The sequence below is a fragment of the Terrapene carolina genome, unplaced genomic scaffold (genome assembly GCF_002925995.2).
Source record: "Terrapene carolina triunguis isolate 2854851 unplaced genomic scaffold, T_m_triunguis-2.0 Scaffold211, whole genome shotgun sequence".
Taxonomy (NCBI): Eukaryota; Metazoa; Chordata; order Testudines; family Emydidae; genus Terrapene; species Terrapene triunguis.
The window spans coordinates 21,276,991-21,288,595 of NW_020664562.1; the positions used below are offsets into that span (position 1 = coordinate 21,276,991).

At 41.2% G+C, this 11,605-nt stretch overlaps 1 protein-coding gene across 2 annotated transcripts; it reads right to left on the reverse strand.

Moving 5' to 3' along the window:
- Positions 1-907: 907 nt before the first annotated feature.
- LOC113407406 (cytochrome c-type heme lyase-like) lies at positions 908-11,067 on the reverse strand. 2 transcript variants are annotated; one of them, XM_026655895.2, is made up of 7 exons: positions 10,967-11,067; positions 9,344-9,505; positions 7,398-7,549; positions 3,739-3,887; positions 2,373-2,492; positions 1,671-1,757; positions 908-1,430 (listed from the first exon to the last, which is right to left on the reverse strand). In XM_026655895.2, the coding sequence occupies exons 2-7, from the start codon at positions 9,456-9,458 to the stop codon at positions 1,232-1,234; spliced, it is 822 nt and encodes a 273-aa protein (XP_026511680.1). In that variant the 5' UTR covers positions 9,459-9,505; positions 10,967-11,067; the 3' UTR covers positions 908-1,231. The 2 variants fall into 2 exon arrangements, with proteins under 2 accessions (XP_026511680.1, XP_026511681.1); XM_026655896.1 differs by having other exon boundaries at positions 10,984-11,059.
- Between the last annotated feature and the right edge of the window lie 538 nt (positions 11,068-11,605).

An 11,605-nucleotide genomic window follows, 5' to 3' on the forward strand; every position in this document is an offset into this window, starting at 1 on the left:
CAAAGCAAGTTTGATATAACACGGTTTCACCTATAACGCGGCAATATTTTTTGGCTCCCGAAGACAGTGTTATATCAGGGTAGAGGTGTATCTACGTTATGATAGCAAGAACAGCAAGTCAAATCAATAGCTTAACATTTCTGATAATCTACATTTATACCTTTTACATGACAACACATTTCAGCATACAGTAATTTACTGTCTACCAAATCTGCAAAACACTGGCTAGAAATTTTAATTTAACAATATACTCCACAAAGTGTGTGACAACTGAACAATGTGTCCAATTATTATCTTTTAAGAGAGGCAGTTACTCGCCACAAAAATTAAAATTTCACACACGACTTAATTCTGCTTTTCACTGTGTCCATGTAATACCCACTGAAGACAATGGGCTTTTAAATATATATTCAACTAACTCAAACTCTATGGATTTTTCATAACTTCAAAAATGAAACTGAACTACTCTGAAATGTCCATTTTATTTCCTGCTTTTTGGAATACGATACAGAAGCGGCATTTTAAAAGAAAAAGTAACCATCACAGTGTTTCAAATTATTAATTGCTTTTCTTTTAAAAAAAAAAAAAAAAAATGTGTTGAAAATAATGGCACAACTCTTCCTACATTAGTTTCAGTTTAACATACCTTTAAAAATATTCACATGCCATATTTTTTATTTAAACAGTTAGTCCGACTGAAATAATCTCAGCAGCTTTAGATATGGATGAGTAAAATACCTGGTATATAACTGTATATAAATTAGTTTGCAACAATAAATTATCTATCTAGACTTTTACACCACACCCACCATCATGGTATCCATGTACCACTTTTAATGACCAAGTAAAAACATTTACAAAACTCCCACTTTTTGTTATCTATATTGTAGTAGTGCCTACAGGCTCAATCAGGGTCAGGCCCCATTGTGCCTGGCACTTTGTGAGTCACTAATTTTATGTAGTTTAGTCTTAATTGACTGTGAAGTACACACAAGATTTTCCAGCTATGAGGGAACTTGAACACTGAAATAAACCTAGAAAGAGAAAAGCATGTACCTTACTTTTAAATTAAAGATGGTATGAAATATCTGTTCATACAAAACTGCATAGTGTTTTCCCCCAGAGATAAGGACAATGTTGGTTAATGAAGATAAGCACAGTTACTATGATCTTTATTTAAAGTTCAAATGGCAGCTCATCTTCAATTTGAGAAAACACAGATTCAGTGTAGTTATGAAGTCCAACGCCACCAAGCTACTTTCATTCTGTCCCACACAGCAGAGAGAGAATCAAATGCAGGACGGACATCCAAGATGGTGAACTGATAATTCTTATCTACTTCACCACCATCATAATAATCAATAACATATCTGACTTCCTTCCCACAACGATCAATAATCCAATCATGTCTGTCAAAAGGAAGTTCATATCTGGAAAGAGAATGCAGTAAATTAACACCAGCTATTAAATCAAGATGACATTTCATAAAATGGGCACAAGTCATATGTACTATATAGGTTACTTTACAACAATATATGTTCAAAAATCCTGCCTCTGTTCTGGTAAATATAAGTTGAAACTGTAGTTCTAAAACATTTTTAAAAATCTACTTCTACATCACATTTCAACATATAAGGAAAAATAAAAAATTTCTGGTCCTGCAAACGTACCCCATCCATGAGCGTATTCTGGCTCTGGGTGAATACTCCTTAGCTTTACCTCCAAACCGGATCAACGATGGTCCACATGGGCATTCCCTAAATATATTTTAGGCAATTAAAAAAAGACACTTTCAGTTTTAAGACAGATAACGTACAGTTTAAGAACTTACGGGATCCGTAACCAGCTTTCAGATAGCTTCCGCCACCAATATCCTGCACAAAGTGCATCTCAGATCTAATACAATAGATTTTAAGGCCAGAAAGGCATTTATGATCATCTAGTCTGATCTCCTGCATATCACAGGTCATAGAATTTCACCGGTGATTCCTGCATGTAGCCCCCCATCCTGTGGCTGAATTACAATATATCTTTTAGAAAGATAGATCATCTTGATTTGAGGACTCCAGGTGATAGAGAATTTACCCCATCCTTGATAATATGTTCCAATTGTTAGTTAACCCATTAAAAAATTCCATCTTATTTCCAGTTTAAAAACGTTGCTGACAAACCTTCAGTCACTGGACCTTGTTAAACCTTTGTTCCTAACTAAGGGATTTTGGTACTACATCCAAAAAACACACAAGTCTCAAAGTCTTGGAATTATAAACATCAGGTCATTTTCTGGATAAATTGAAACCATTCCAACTTTTAAAGACTTACAGTAGCAAGAACAAAAGCAATTTTTTGTTTTTCATCTCAAATGTACTTACGCAGCATGAAGAGCTTCCCACTTTAAAATCTCTTGCCAAGCCTGCTCATTGTTCTGATTGTGAATCTTGATAATATTATTCATATCTTTGGGGTTTATGTCATCGTCTTTCCACCGCCATCTGAGAAAGGAACACTATTTTGGAATTTTTGACAAATATTGGAGCTTAAATTCCCCATCTCCCCTGAGAGGTAAAAGATCTGCCCCAAGATTACAGAGCAACTCTGTCAGAGTCAGAAGTCATGCATTGCTAGCTTCCAGTCCCCTACTTAGTCCTCTTAACTACTTATCTTTCTATGTACAAATTATAGTTATCTAACATTAATCACAGTTTGAACAAATAAACAGCATGAGCTAAGTCATGGTATTGGAATGTGTTGATAAAGCTATCTAGAGTTAGTTTACATTTCACAACACTTAGAAAATTGTGAGTAGGATGCAACCCAAATTCATTTTCGATAGATACATAATTTTTTTCTTTATCTAATACATTTAAGAGTCATGTACAAATAACTCTTATTCCCTAATCCAACACACACATATACATGAGCTTACATTTAAGCTAAACATCTGCATACGGGTTTGCAGGATCAGGCCCTTAGTGTTAAGATGGTTTATAATACATGGACTAAAGTTTTACTACTTTGAATACAGTGCTATAAATAACTACTGTATTTTATCATCAATTGGACCTTCAAAAGATAAGTTTAAATATGACAGTTTCAACAAGAACACACTTTAAACATGTATTATTTGTATGAAAAAATGAGTTTTGTCTCACTCTCCCATTACTGATCCAAAGCATTTTTTAGGCTAAGAGCCTTCATTCAGGCCTTGTCTACACTTTAAAATAAAATAAATAAATAAAAATAATAATAAAAAAAAACACCACAGAAATCGCACTATTGCTAAAACCATTTTAATTTCTATACTAGTCAACACTAGGCAACCAATAGTTATAACCAAAGCTCCTGCAGCCACCAACATTTTTAACATCATTTTATCTTAACCTGTTTAGTGAATGTCTAACTGATTTTATGATACTGACAGACACAGAAGCCTAGTCTACATGAGGGGTTCCATGTTGCTAACACCAGTGGACCTGATCTAATGTTCACAATGGTGGAACTTTAGTTTAAAAAAATAAAAAAAGACTAAAAAAAAAATCCATAGTGACCAAGTTTTAAGACCAATTTACTCCTCGGAAAACGTTGTGAAAGGATACGGACTTCTCTGAACAAGCTGACTGATTACTGCCTGGAGCCCATCAACCCCTTAATTAAATGCCTACAATATCAACGCATAATGAGTTATTTTGCAGTCTTCAGGCTAGCACACATTCTACTGGATAAAATCAGTTTACTTACCCTTTCCTTAGCATAGCATTCCAAAACATTTGCTCTGACGGATAAACCCATTTTTGTTCTGAATGCGCTCTAGGAATGGAAGACTCTTCTCGGATAGTTGATAGTGGAAATGGTTGATTCAGGGATGGCATTTGATTAGGCGGTGGCATCTAAACACAAATGATTACTTTAACAAAATCTCAGAGCCAAAAGTGTTTTAATATATCATAAAAGCAACATAGAGTCCTGTGGCACCTTTAAGACTAACAGATGTATTGGAGCATAAGCTTTCATGGGTGAATGCCCACTTCGTCGGATGCATGTAATGGAAATTTCCAGGGGCAGGTATAAATATGCTGGCAAGAATCAGTCTGGAGATAACGAGGTTAGTTCAATCAGGGAGGGTGAGGTCCTCTGCTAGCAGTTGAAGTGTGAACACCAAGGGAGAAGAAACTGCTTCTGTAGTTGGCTAGCCATTCACAGTTTGTTTAATCCTGATCTGAGGTGTCAAATTTGCAAATGAACTGAAGATCAGCAGTTTCTGTTTGGAGTCTGGTCCTGAAGTTTTTTTGCTGTAAGATGGCTACCTTTACATCTGCTATTGTGTGGCCAGGGAGGTTGAAGTGTTCTCCTACAGGTTTTTGTATATTGCCATTCCTGATATCTGACTTGTGTCCATTTCTCCTTTTACGCAGTGACTGTCCAGTCTGGCCAACGTACATAGCAGAGGGGCATTGCTGGCACATGATGGTATATATATATAACATTGGTGGACGTGCAGGTGAATGAACCGGTGATGTTGTAGCTGATCTGGTTAGGTCCTGTGATGGTGTTGTTGGTGTAGATATGTGGGCAGAGTTGGCATCGAGGTTTGTTGCATGGATTGGTTCCTGAGTTAGAGTTGTTATGGTGCGGTGTGTGGTTGCTGGTGAGAATATGCTTAAGGTTGGCAGGTTGTCTGTGGGCGAGGACTGGCCTGCCTCCCAAGGTCTGTGAAAGAGAGGGATCATTGTCCAGAATGGGTTGTAGATCACTGATGATGCGTTGGAGAGGTTTAAGCTGAGGACTGTAGGTGATGGCCAGTGGAGTTCTGTTGGTTTCTTTCTTGGGGTTGTCTTGTAGCAGGAGGCTTCTGGGTACACGTCTGGCTCTGTTGATTTGTTTCCTTATTTCCTCATGCGGGTATCATAGTTTTGAGAATGCTTGGTGAAGATCTTGTAGGTGTTGGTCTCTGTCTGAGGGGTTGGAGCAGATGCGGTTGTACCTCAGTGCTTGGCTGTAGACGATGGATCGTGTGGTGTGTCCGGGGTGGAAGCTGGAGACATGAAGGTAGGCATAGCAGTCGGTGGGTTTTCGGTAAAGGGTGGTGTTAACATGGCCATCACTTATTTGTACTGTGGTGTCTAGGAAGTGGACCTCCCATGTAGATTGGTCCAGGCTGAGGTTGATGGTGGGGTGGAAGCTGTTGAAATCATGGTGGAATTCTTCCAGAGTCTCCTTCCCATGGGTCCAGATGATGAAGATGTCGTCAATGTAGCGTAGGTAGAGGAGGGGCGTGAGTGGACGAGAGCTGAGGCAGCGTTGTTCCAGGTCAGCCATAAAAATGTTGGCATATTGTGGGGCCATGCGGGTGCCCATGGCGGTGCCACTGGTCTGGAAGTATATATGGTCACCAAATTTGAAATAGTTGTGCGTGAGGATAAAGTCACAGAGTTCAGCAACAAGTTGTGCAGTGTCATCATCAGGGATACTGTTCCTGACAGCTTGTATTCCATCTGTGTGTGGGAAGTTTGTGTAGAGAGCCTCCACATCCATGGTGGCTAGGATGGTGTTTTCTGGGAGACCACCAATGCATTGTAGTTTTCTCAGGAAATCAGTGGTGTCACGGAGATAGCTGGGAGTGCTGGTGGCATAGGGTCTGAGCAGAGAGTCTACATATCCGGATAGTCCTTCAGTGAGAGTGCCAATTCCAGAGATGATGTGGCGTCCAGGATTTCCAGGTTTGTGGATCTTGGGTAGTAGATAGAATAACCCCGGTCGGGGCTCCAAGGGTATGATGAATTATTCCTGTGTGTGTTAGTGTAGGGAGTGTCCTGAGTAGATGGTGCAGTTTCTTAGTATATTCCTCAGTGGGATCTGAGGAAAGTGGCCTGTAGAATTTGGTATTGGAGAGTTGTCTGGCAGCCTCCGTCTGGTAGTCAGACCTATTCATGATGACAACAGCACCTCCTTTATCAGCCTCTTTGATTATAATGTCAGGGTTGTTTCTGAGGCTGTGGATGGCATTGCGTTCTGCACGACTTAGGTTATGAGGCAGGCGATATTGTTTTTCCACAATTTCTGCCTGTGCATGTCGGCGGAAGCATTCTATGTATAGGTCCAGACTGTCATTTCGACCCTCAGGAGGAGTCCATGTGGAGTTCTTCTTCCTGTGTTGTTGGTGGGAGGGTATATGTGTATCAGTGCGCTGTTCAGTGTTATCTTGAAAGTATTCTTTGAGTCGGAGGTGGCGAAAGTAGGCTTCCAGATCACCACAGAACTATATCATATTCGTGGGGGTGCTGGGGCAAAAAGAGAGTCCCCGAGATAGGACAGACTCTTCTGCTGGGTTGTGTGTGTAGCTGGATAAATTGATGATATTGCTGGGTGAGTTAGGGGTACCACTGTTGTGGCCCCATGTGGCAGGTAGGAGTTTAGACAGCTTACGGTCCTTTTTCCTTTGTAGAGATGTGAAGTGTGTAGTGTAGATCTCCTGTCTTATTTTAGTGAAGTCCATTTGTGTGGAAGGTTGGTTATTAATGAAAGTCTCCAGGTTGGAGAGCTCTTTTTTGATGTTTTCCTGTTTGCTGTATACGATGCTGATCAGGTGGTTCCTCAGTTTCTTTGATAGTGTATGGCATAATCTCTCACTGTGGTGTGTGAAATATGTAGATAGCAATGGATTTTTCACCTTCAGTCCATTTGGTATGATGTCTATCTGTTTGCATTTAGAAAGGAAGATGATATCTGTCTGTACTTGTGCAAGTTTCTTCATGAGGTTGATAGATTTCCATTCCATAGTAATCACAGTATAACTAAACAGTTACTACAGACATCAAAAAGTATGACCCTTTGAAGAAATAACTATTTCTCTTCTGAAGTTGGTACTCCTCATCCATGCCTAAGACTGCCATATGTCCTTTTTCTCCTCTTGAAACCCAAAGCTCTACATCACAGTTTTACTTTAAACAGAGAGAACCTTGCTGAGGCCCTGCAAAAAGACCCATCTAAGCAACTCCATCAGTTAGAGCTCATTATTCAACACACCACAGTGCTCACATCCCTGTCAGCCTTGGAAATATTAAATGAACCCTTAACACACATATAGCAGTGGCTCTATGGGCCATCTTGTCTTTGTCGTTAAGTAGACATTTATAATCGTGAGGGCATTCCTTACCCAAGTGGAATGATTTTAAAAGTAGATCAAATTTTAGGCCTTAACTACTGTATTCAGCAGTTTCTCTTCAAGTGTATTCGCAGCACAAATATATGACCGGGAAATTCAGTATTAAAGATAGAACAACAGCTTTAACATGGATAGTTCTTTTGTCTGTGCCAGTGCTACTACTGAGATCTCGTTTACATAGTCACTTTAGAAGGGAACAGGACTTAAGACAACACACAGACTACATAAAAGTTACCATATTTCTTGGATCTATGTCATCTTTCATTTGAGATGTACTAGATTTCATAGGACACTCCAGATATTCATATGCTCGTTCTTGATGTGCAGGAACATTATTATTTTGGTTCTCAGCACCTTGGTCAGGAGATTTCATGTGCATTGGACAACCTGAAATAAAGAAAACATTAAACCATGCATTAGTACAAAAATACAATTCATAATCAAATGTAATGGGACTTGGAAAGGGAAGAACATGGTGTGCAAGTAGGTACACAAGTCAATTCTCTTAGAGCTCAGCAAACCACAATGTAAATACAAACCAAACCCTCCCCCCCACCCATCCACCCCCCTTTTGCTCTTTTCAGTTGAGCAATGGTTCCAACCTCCTCTTAACAAGAGAATATTATTTCATATTTTTAAGGGACAGCAACATAATGATATTGACAGTTTCAATTAGACACAAGTACTCTTGTCAGTCAAAGAATTGGCAGTTTTTTCATTCCTGTGCTTATAGTTTTAACATGTCTCTTGAATTTAAATTGCCAATAACAAATTTTGCAGCTTTTGCATAAGTAATCTGATGATTCCTAAAAGAATGATATCCACAGATTTCATCTGATAAGTAACACACCAAAGTCTCTTGTTAAATGCTGACACCAAGCAACTTGAAAATAATTAACCTTATTTTTTTACATCCATATACAACAAAAACCCTGTTCCTGAAATCCCAGATCCTATATGGAGCCCCACTGACTTAGTTCAGACTCTCTACAGGTCTGCCTGTGCAGATGAGATTGCAAGATCTGGGCCTAAGGAGGGAATGATGAAAAAAACAGACTTAATAGAGAAGAGTTAAAACACTAATTTGTGATCACTTGATATAAAAAAGCAGGTCATTAACTGAATGGAGAATCTGTAACAGTTACTGTGATGAACTTTCCTTAAAAACAGTACTCCCACAATTATTATTGCAAATGCTTAGTAGTGACCAATACAATTAAAGTTCCAGAACAGTTTCTATTATAAAACCTTTTCCACATATTCAAATCCACTTTATTTGGGACTGATGTTTCCATGCTTGTTTCTGCTCAAACATGAATTTATTGGGATTTTTCCCCCAAACTTCATAGCCATCCAAATTCTCTAAGGGTGTCAAATTTGGAAGTTATAGGGAAACAGACACACACTTCAAGAACATATATTTCTACATCCCAAAGCATTTGAGGCATCTTAAATGCTAAGACCACATTAAAGATTTTTAATTACCTTTAAGAATTCTAAAAACTGCGCAACTTAAGATTCATCGTTAGTTACCAACAGTCAGGAAATGCAAATACTAAGGTTTGGGGGAAAAAAGAAAACCAACTCTGCTGCTTTGCAACATACTGTATTTTCTGCTTCTGTTTTTCCGATTAAATGTGTAGTCTAACAATGTTTGCAACAGTATATACATAAGACTACAGGGTATGCAACACAGCTATGCAAATATTGCTGTTTGAACCTAATCTTCTGCATGTCCTGATTTATAATGACTAACTGTGGAACCCCAAACTTTAAGATTAAATTAAAGTAGCTTTTGGCATTTACAGTTTAAAAGATCTCAAGTCACTGAGACTAGCTAGACTTAAAGAGTATATGCCTACACATTTTAAGAATGCATTTGGGAATCAGCTCTTCTTATCTTCCAAGACCTCAGTTCAGAGTTCTGTAGTTGAGGACACAAATAACTATAGCAATGTAAGAAATACAACTTTAGACGTCCTACACATCAGCTTGGTAAGAAACTCACACCTCTTTACCTTTAAAAATACAACTACTTGCAAGTTGCATTTTTGTGAAGGAAGACACTTGTCATACTAATACTCCATTGCTGATAAATAGCTTTCCTTCCTTGCCAAATATCTTTCAAAGCACTTTTCTGAGGTTTAGATTTTGTTTCACTCCATTTTGGCAGGTAGTTACCTTCCATTTTTTCCTGATGCATGGGACATTCTGAAGGTGGAGATGCTGTCTGAGGGTGTACAAATATATTTGCTGACTGAACGGCAACAGATGGAGATGAAGCTGACAAACCCATCACAACTTCTAATTTTAGATCAGATTTGAAGAGAAAAAATTGTACATCTAAAAGACAAAACCATAGGCAATTCTTACTAAAACATAGTGGGGGAGAGGGATAGTTCAGTAGTTTGAGCATTGGCCTGCTAAACCCAGGGTTATGAGTTCAATCCTTGAGGGAGCCACTTAGGAATCTGGGGCAAAATCAGTACTTGGTCCTTTCAGGGTTCCTTCCAGTTCTATGAGATAGGTATATCTCCATACATTATAACCATGAACACATTTTCCACAGCAAGTCACTACAAAGAAATTAAAGTAAAAAACAGGCATAGGATGGTCAGCATATATAAATAGTTAAACACTCAGCATTTACAATTAATGATGAATTCATGAACACCAGCAAAATATCTGGCTTTTTAGCAAATGTCCAAGCACCTATCTACAGAGCTATATCAGAGCAAAGTAAAATGTTATTCCAAGTTCCTCAGTCTTCAACAAAAAAAATATCAGAACTATTATTTTTATGACAGTCATGGGTTATAGTCTGGTTCTGCCCCAAATTACCATGTGACCTCCAGTAAGTGTGGGTCTACTCTGAAGAGTATCTTTAAAAATAGCACCTCCTTAGGCATGTTTCCTCTGTGTATACTGCCACATGTACCGAATCTGGTGACAAAAATAATTCCTTTTGCTGTTCTTTTTAGACCTGAATGAATTAATACTTGTAACAGAGAGTGAACTAAATTTTATGCTATTTCCTATATCAACAAAACTACTTGTTTAATTCTATGTGTAAGGTTAAATTCTACCTTCACAGTACTATAGCCTAATTTGGAGAGAAGAACAGTCTTCAGATTAAAGCACTGTACGTAGATTTGGGAGATCTGCATTCAACTCCTAATTCTGCCAGACTTAAGTGATTTGTCCAAGGTCACCCAGATTTCTCTGCACTTCGGGTCCCCAGCTGTAAAACGGGGAAGATACTTCTCTACCGCCCTGGGTTGGTAGGAGAACAAGTGTGCGAGTCTCCAGCAGGTGCCTAGATACTACGGTGATGGGGCCGTACACATCCAGCCGTGACCCAAGGCCTAGTTTGAACAGGCGGGAGCGCAGGTCTGAGTGGGGCCCTAATCCGCTCCGGAGAGGGGCGCCCCTCGCAGTGCCGTGGGGAAGGCGAGAGCCCCGGCCTCCCAGGGGGGCAGACAGCCCCGAGCCCCAACACAAGCGCGGCTCAGGGAGCCCGAGGGGCAGAGGCACGCAGAGGTCACAGAGCGGGTCTCCTGCGGGCGGTGCCCTGCCGGCCTGGCGGAGCGGCGAGGGGGTCCGCGGAGTACGAGTGCCCAGATCCCCGAGTCCGCTCGGGTCGGCGGCAGGAGCACGGGGGTGCCAGGCCCCCCGAGCCCAGCGGCCTCCGCTCCTCCCAGCAGGACCATGGCAAGGTCAGGGCCGCCTCCTGCCTGGCCCCCGCACCGCCCGGCCAGCGCCTCTCCCCGGAGAGCGGCCCACGCGCCCGCCCAGCCCCGGTACCTCAACATCCAACGCGCCCGGCCCGGCCGGCAGCGGCTACCAGCCCCCCACCGCGGCAAGCAGAACCCAACGCGCGCCGCTGCTTCTCGCGCGAGCCGTCATGCGCCGCTCAATCTGCGCATGCGCCAAACAAGAAAAAGGGGCGGTGTAGCCAACGCGCTGAGAGGTGGGCGAGAAGGGGCGGGGCCTACGGAGCAGTAGCGGGCCTTGTGCGGTGCCCCGCCCCGTCTCCTCGGGTGAGCCGCTGAGCTTTGCCCGTGCGAGTGGGGGACGTGCTGCGGAGCGGCTTTAGGAGACCCAGCAGCCGGCGGGGAGGTATTTTCTCAGACTGCTTTAAAAAGGAGTGTCGTGTAAACACCTCCCTTTGTTCCCAAGTGGTGTCAGGCTGCGGCCAGCCCGGAACAGCCGCAGGGTGGTTAGAAACGGTAACGCCTCATATTAAAGGGGCTGCCTAGTTACTGCCTTTAGCTGCGGATCCCCGAGGCCTGACCTGAGTGATCCCTTCGTTCCCCTCTGCTGCACTTTTTTAAATTTGTGTTTACTGCGCAGCTGGATTTCCTGCTCTACTAGCCTTTGATTTTGTTTTCAATCTGTAATACCTAATACAACACTTCATAATAATTTAGAATTGGAGCTCCT

Bases quoted from the DNA above. Each gene is read 5' to 3' on its own strand.
- LOC113407406 (XM_026655895.2), bottom strand. From the start codon at position 9,458: ATGGGTTTGTCAGCTTCATCTCCATCTGTTGCCGTTCAGTCAGCAAAT. The intron at 7,550-9,343 runs GTAACTACCTGC...TCTTTATTTCAG, and splicing joins GCATCAGGAAAAAATGGAAG to GTTGTCCAATGCACATGAAA. The intron at 1,758-2,372 runs GTAAGTACATTT...AAATATATTTAG, and splicing joins TGGGAAGCTCTTCATGCTGC to GGAATGCCCATGTGGACCAT.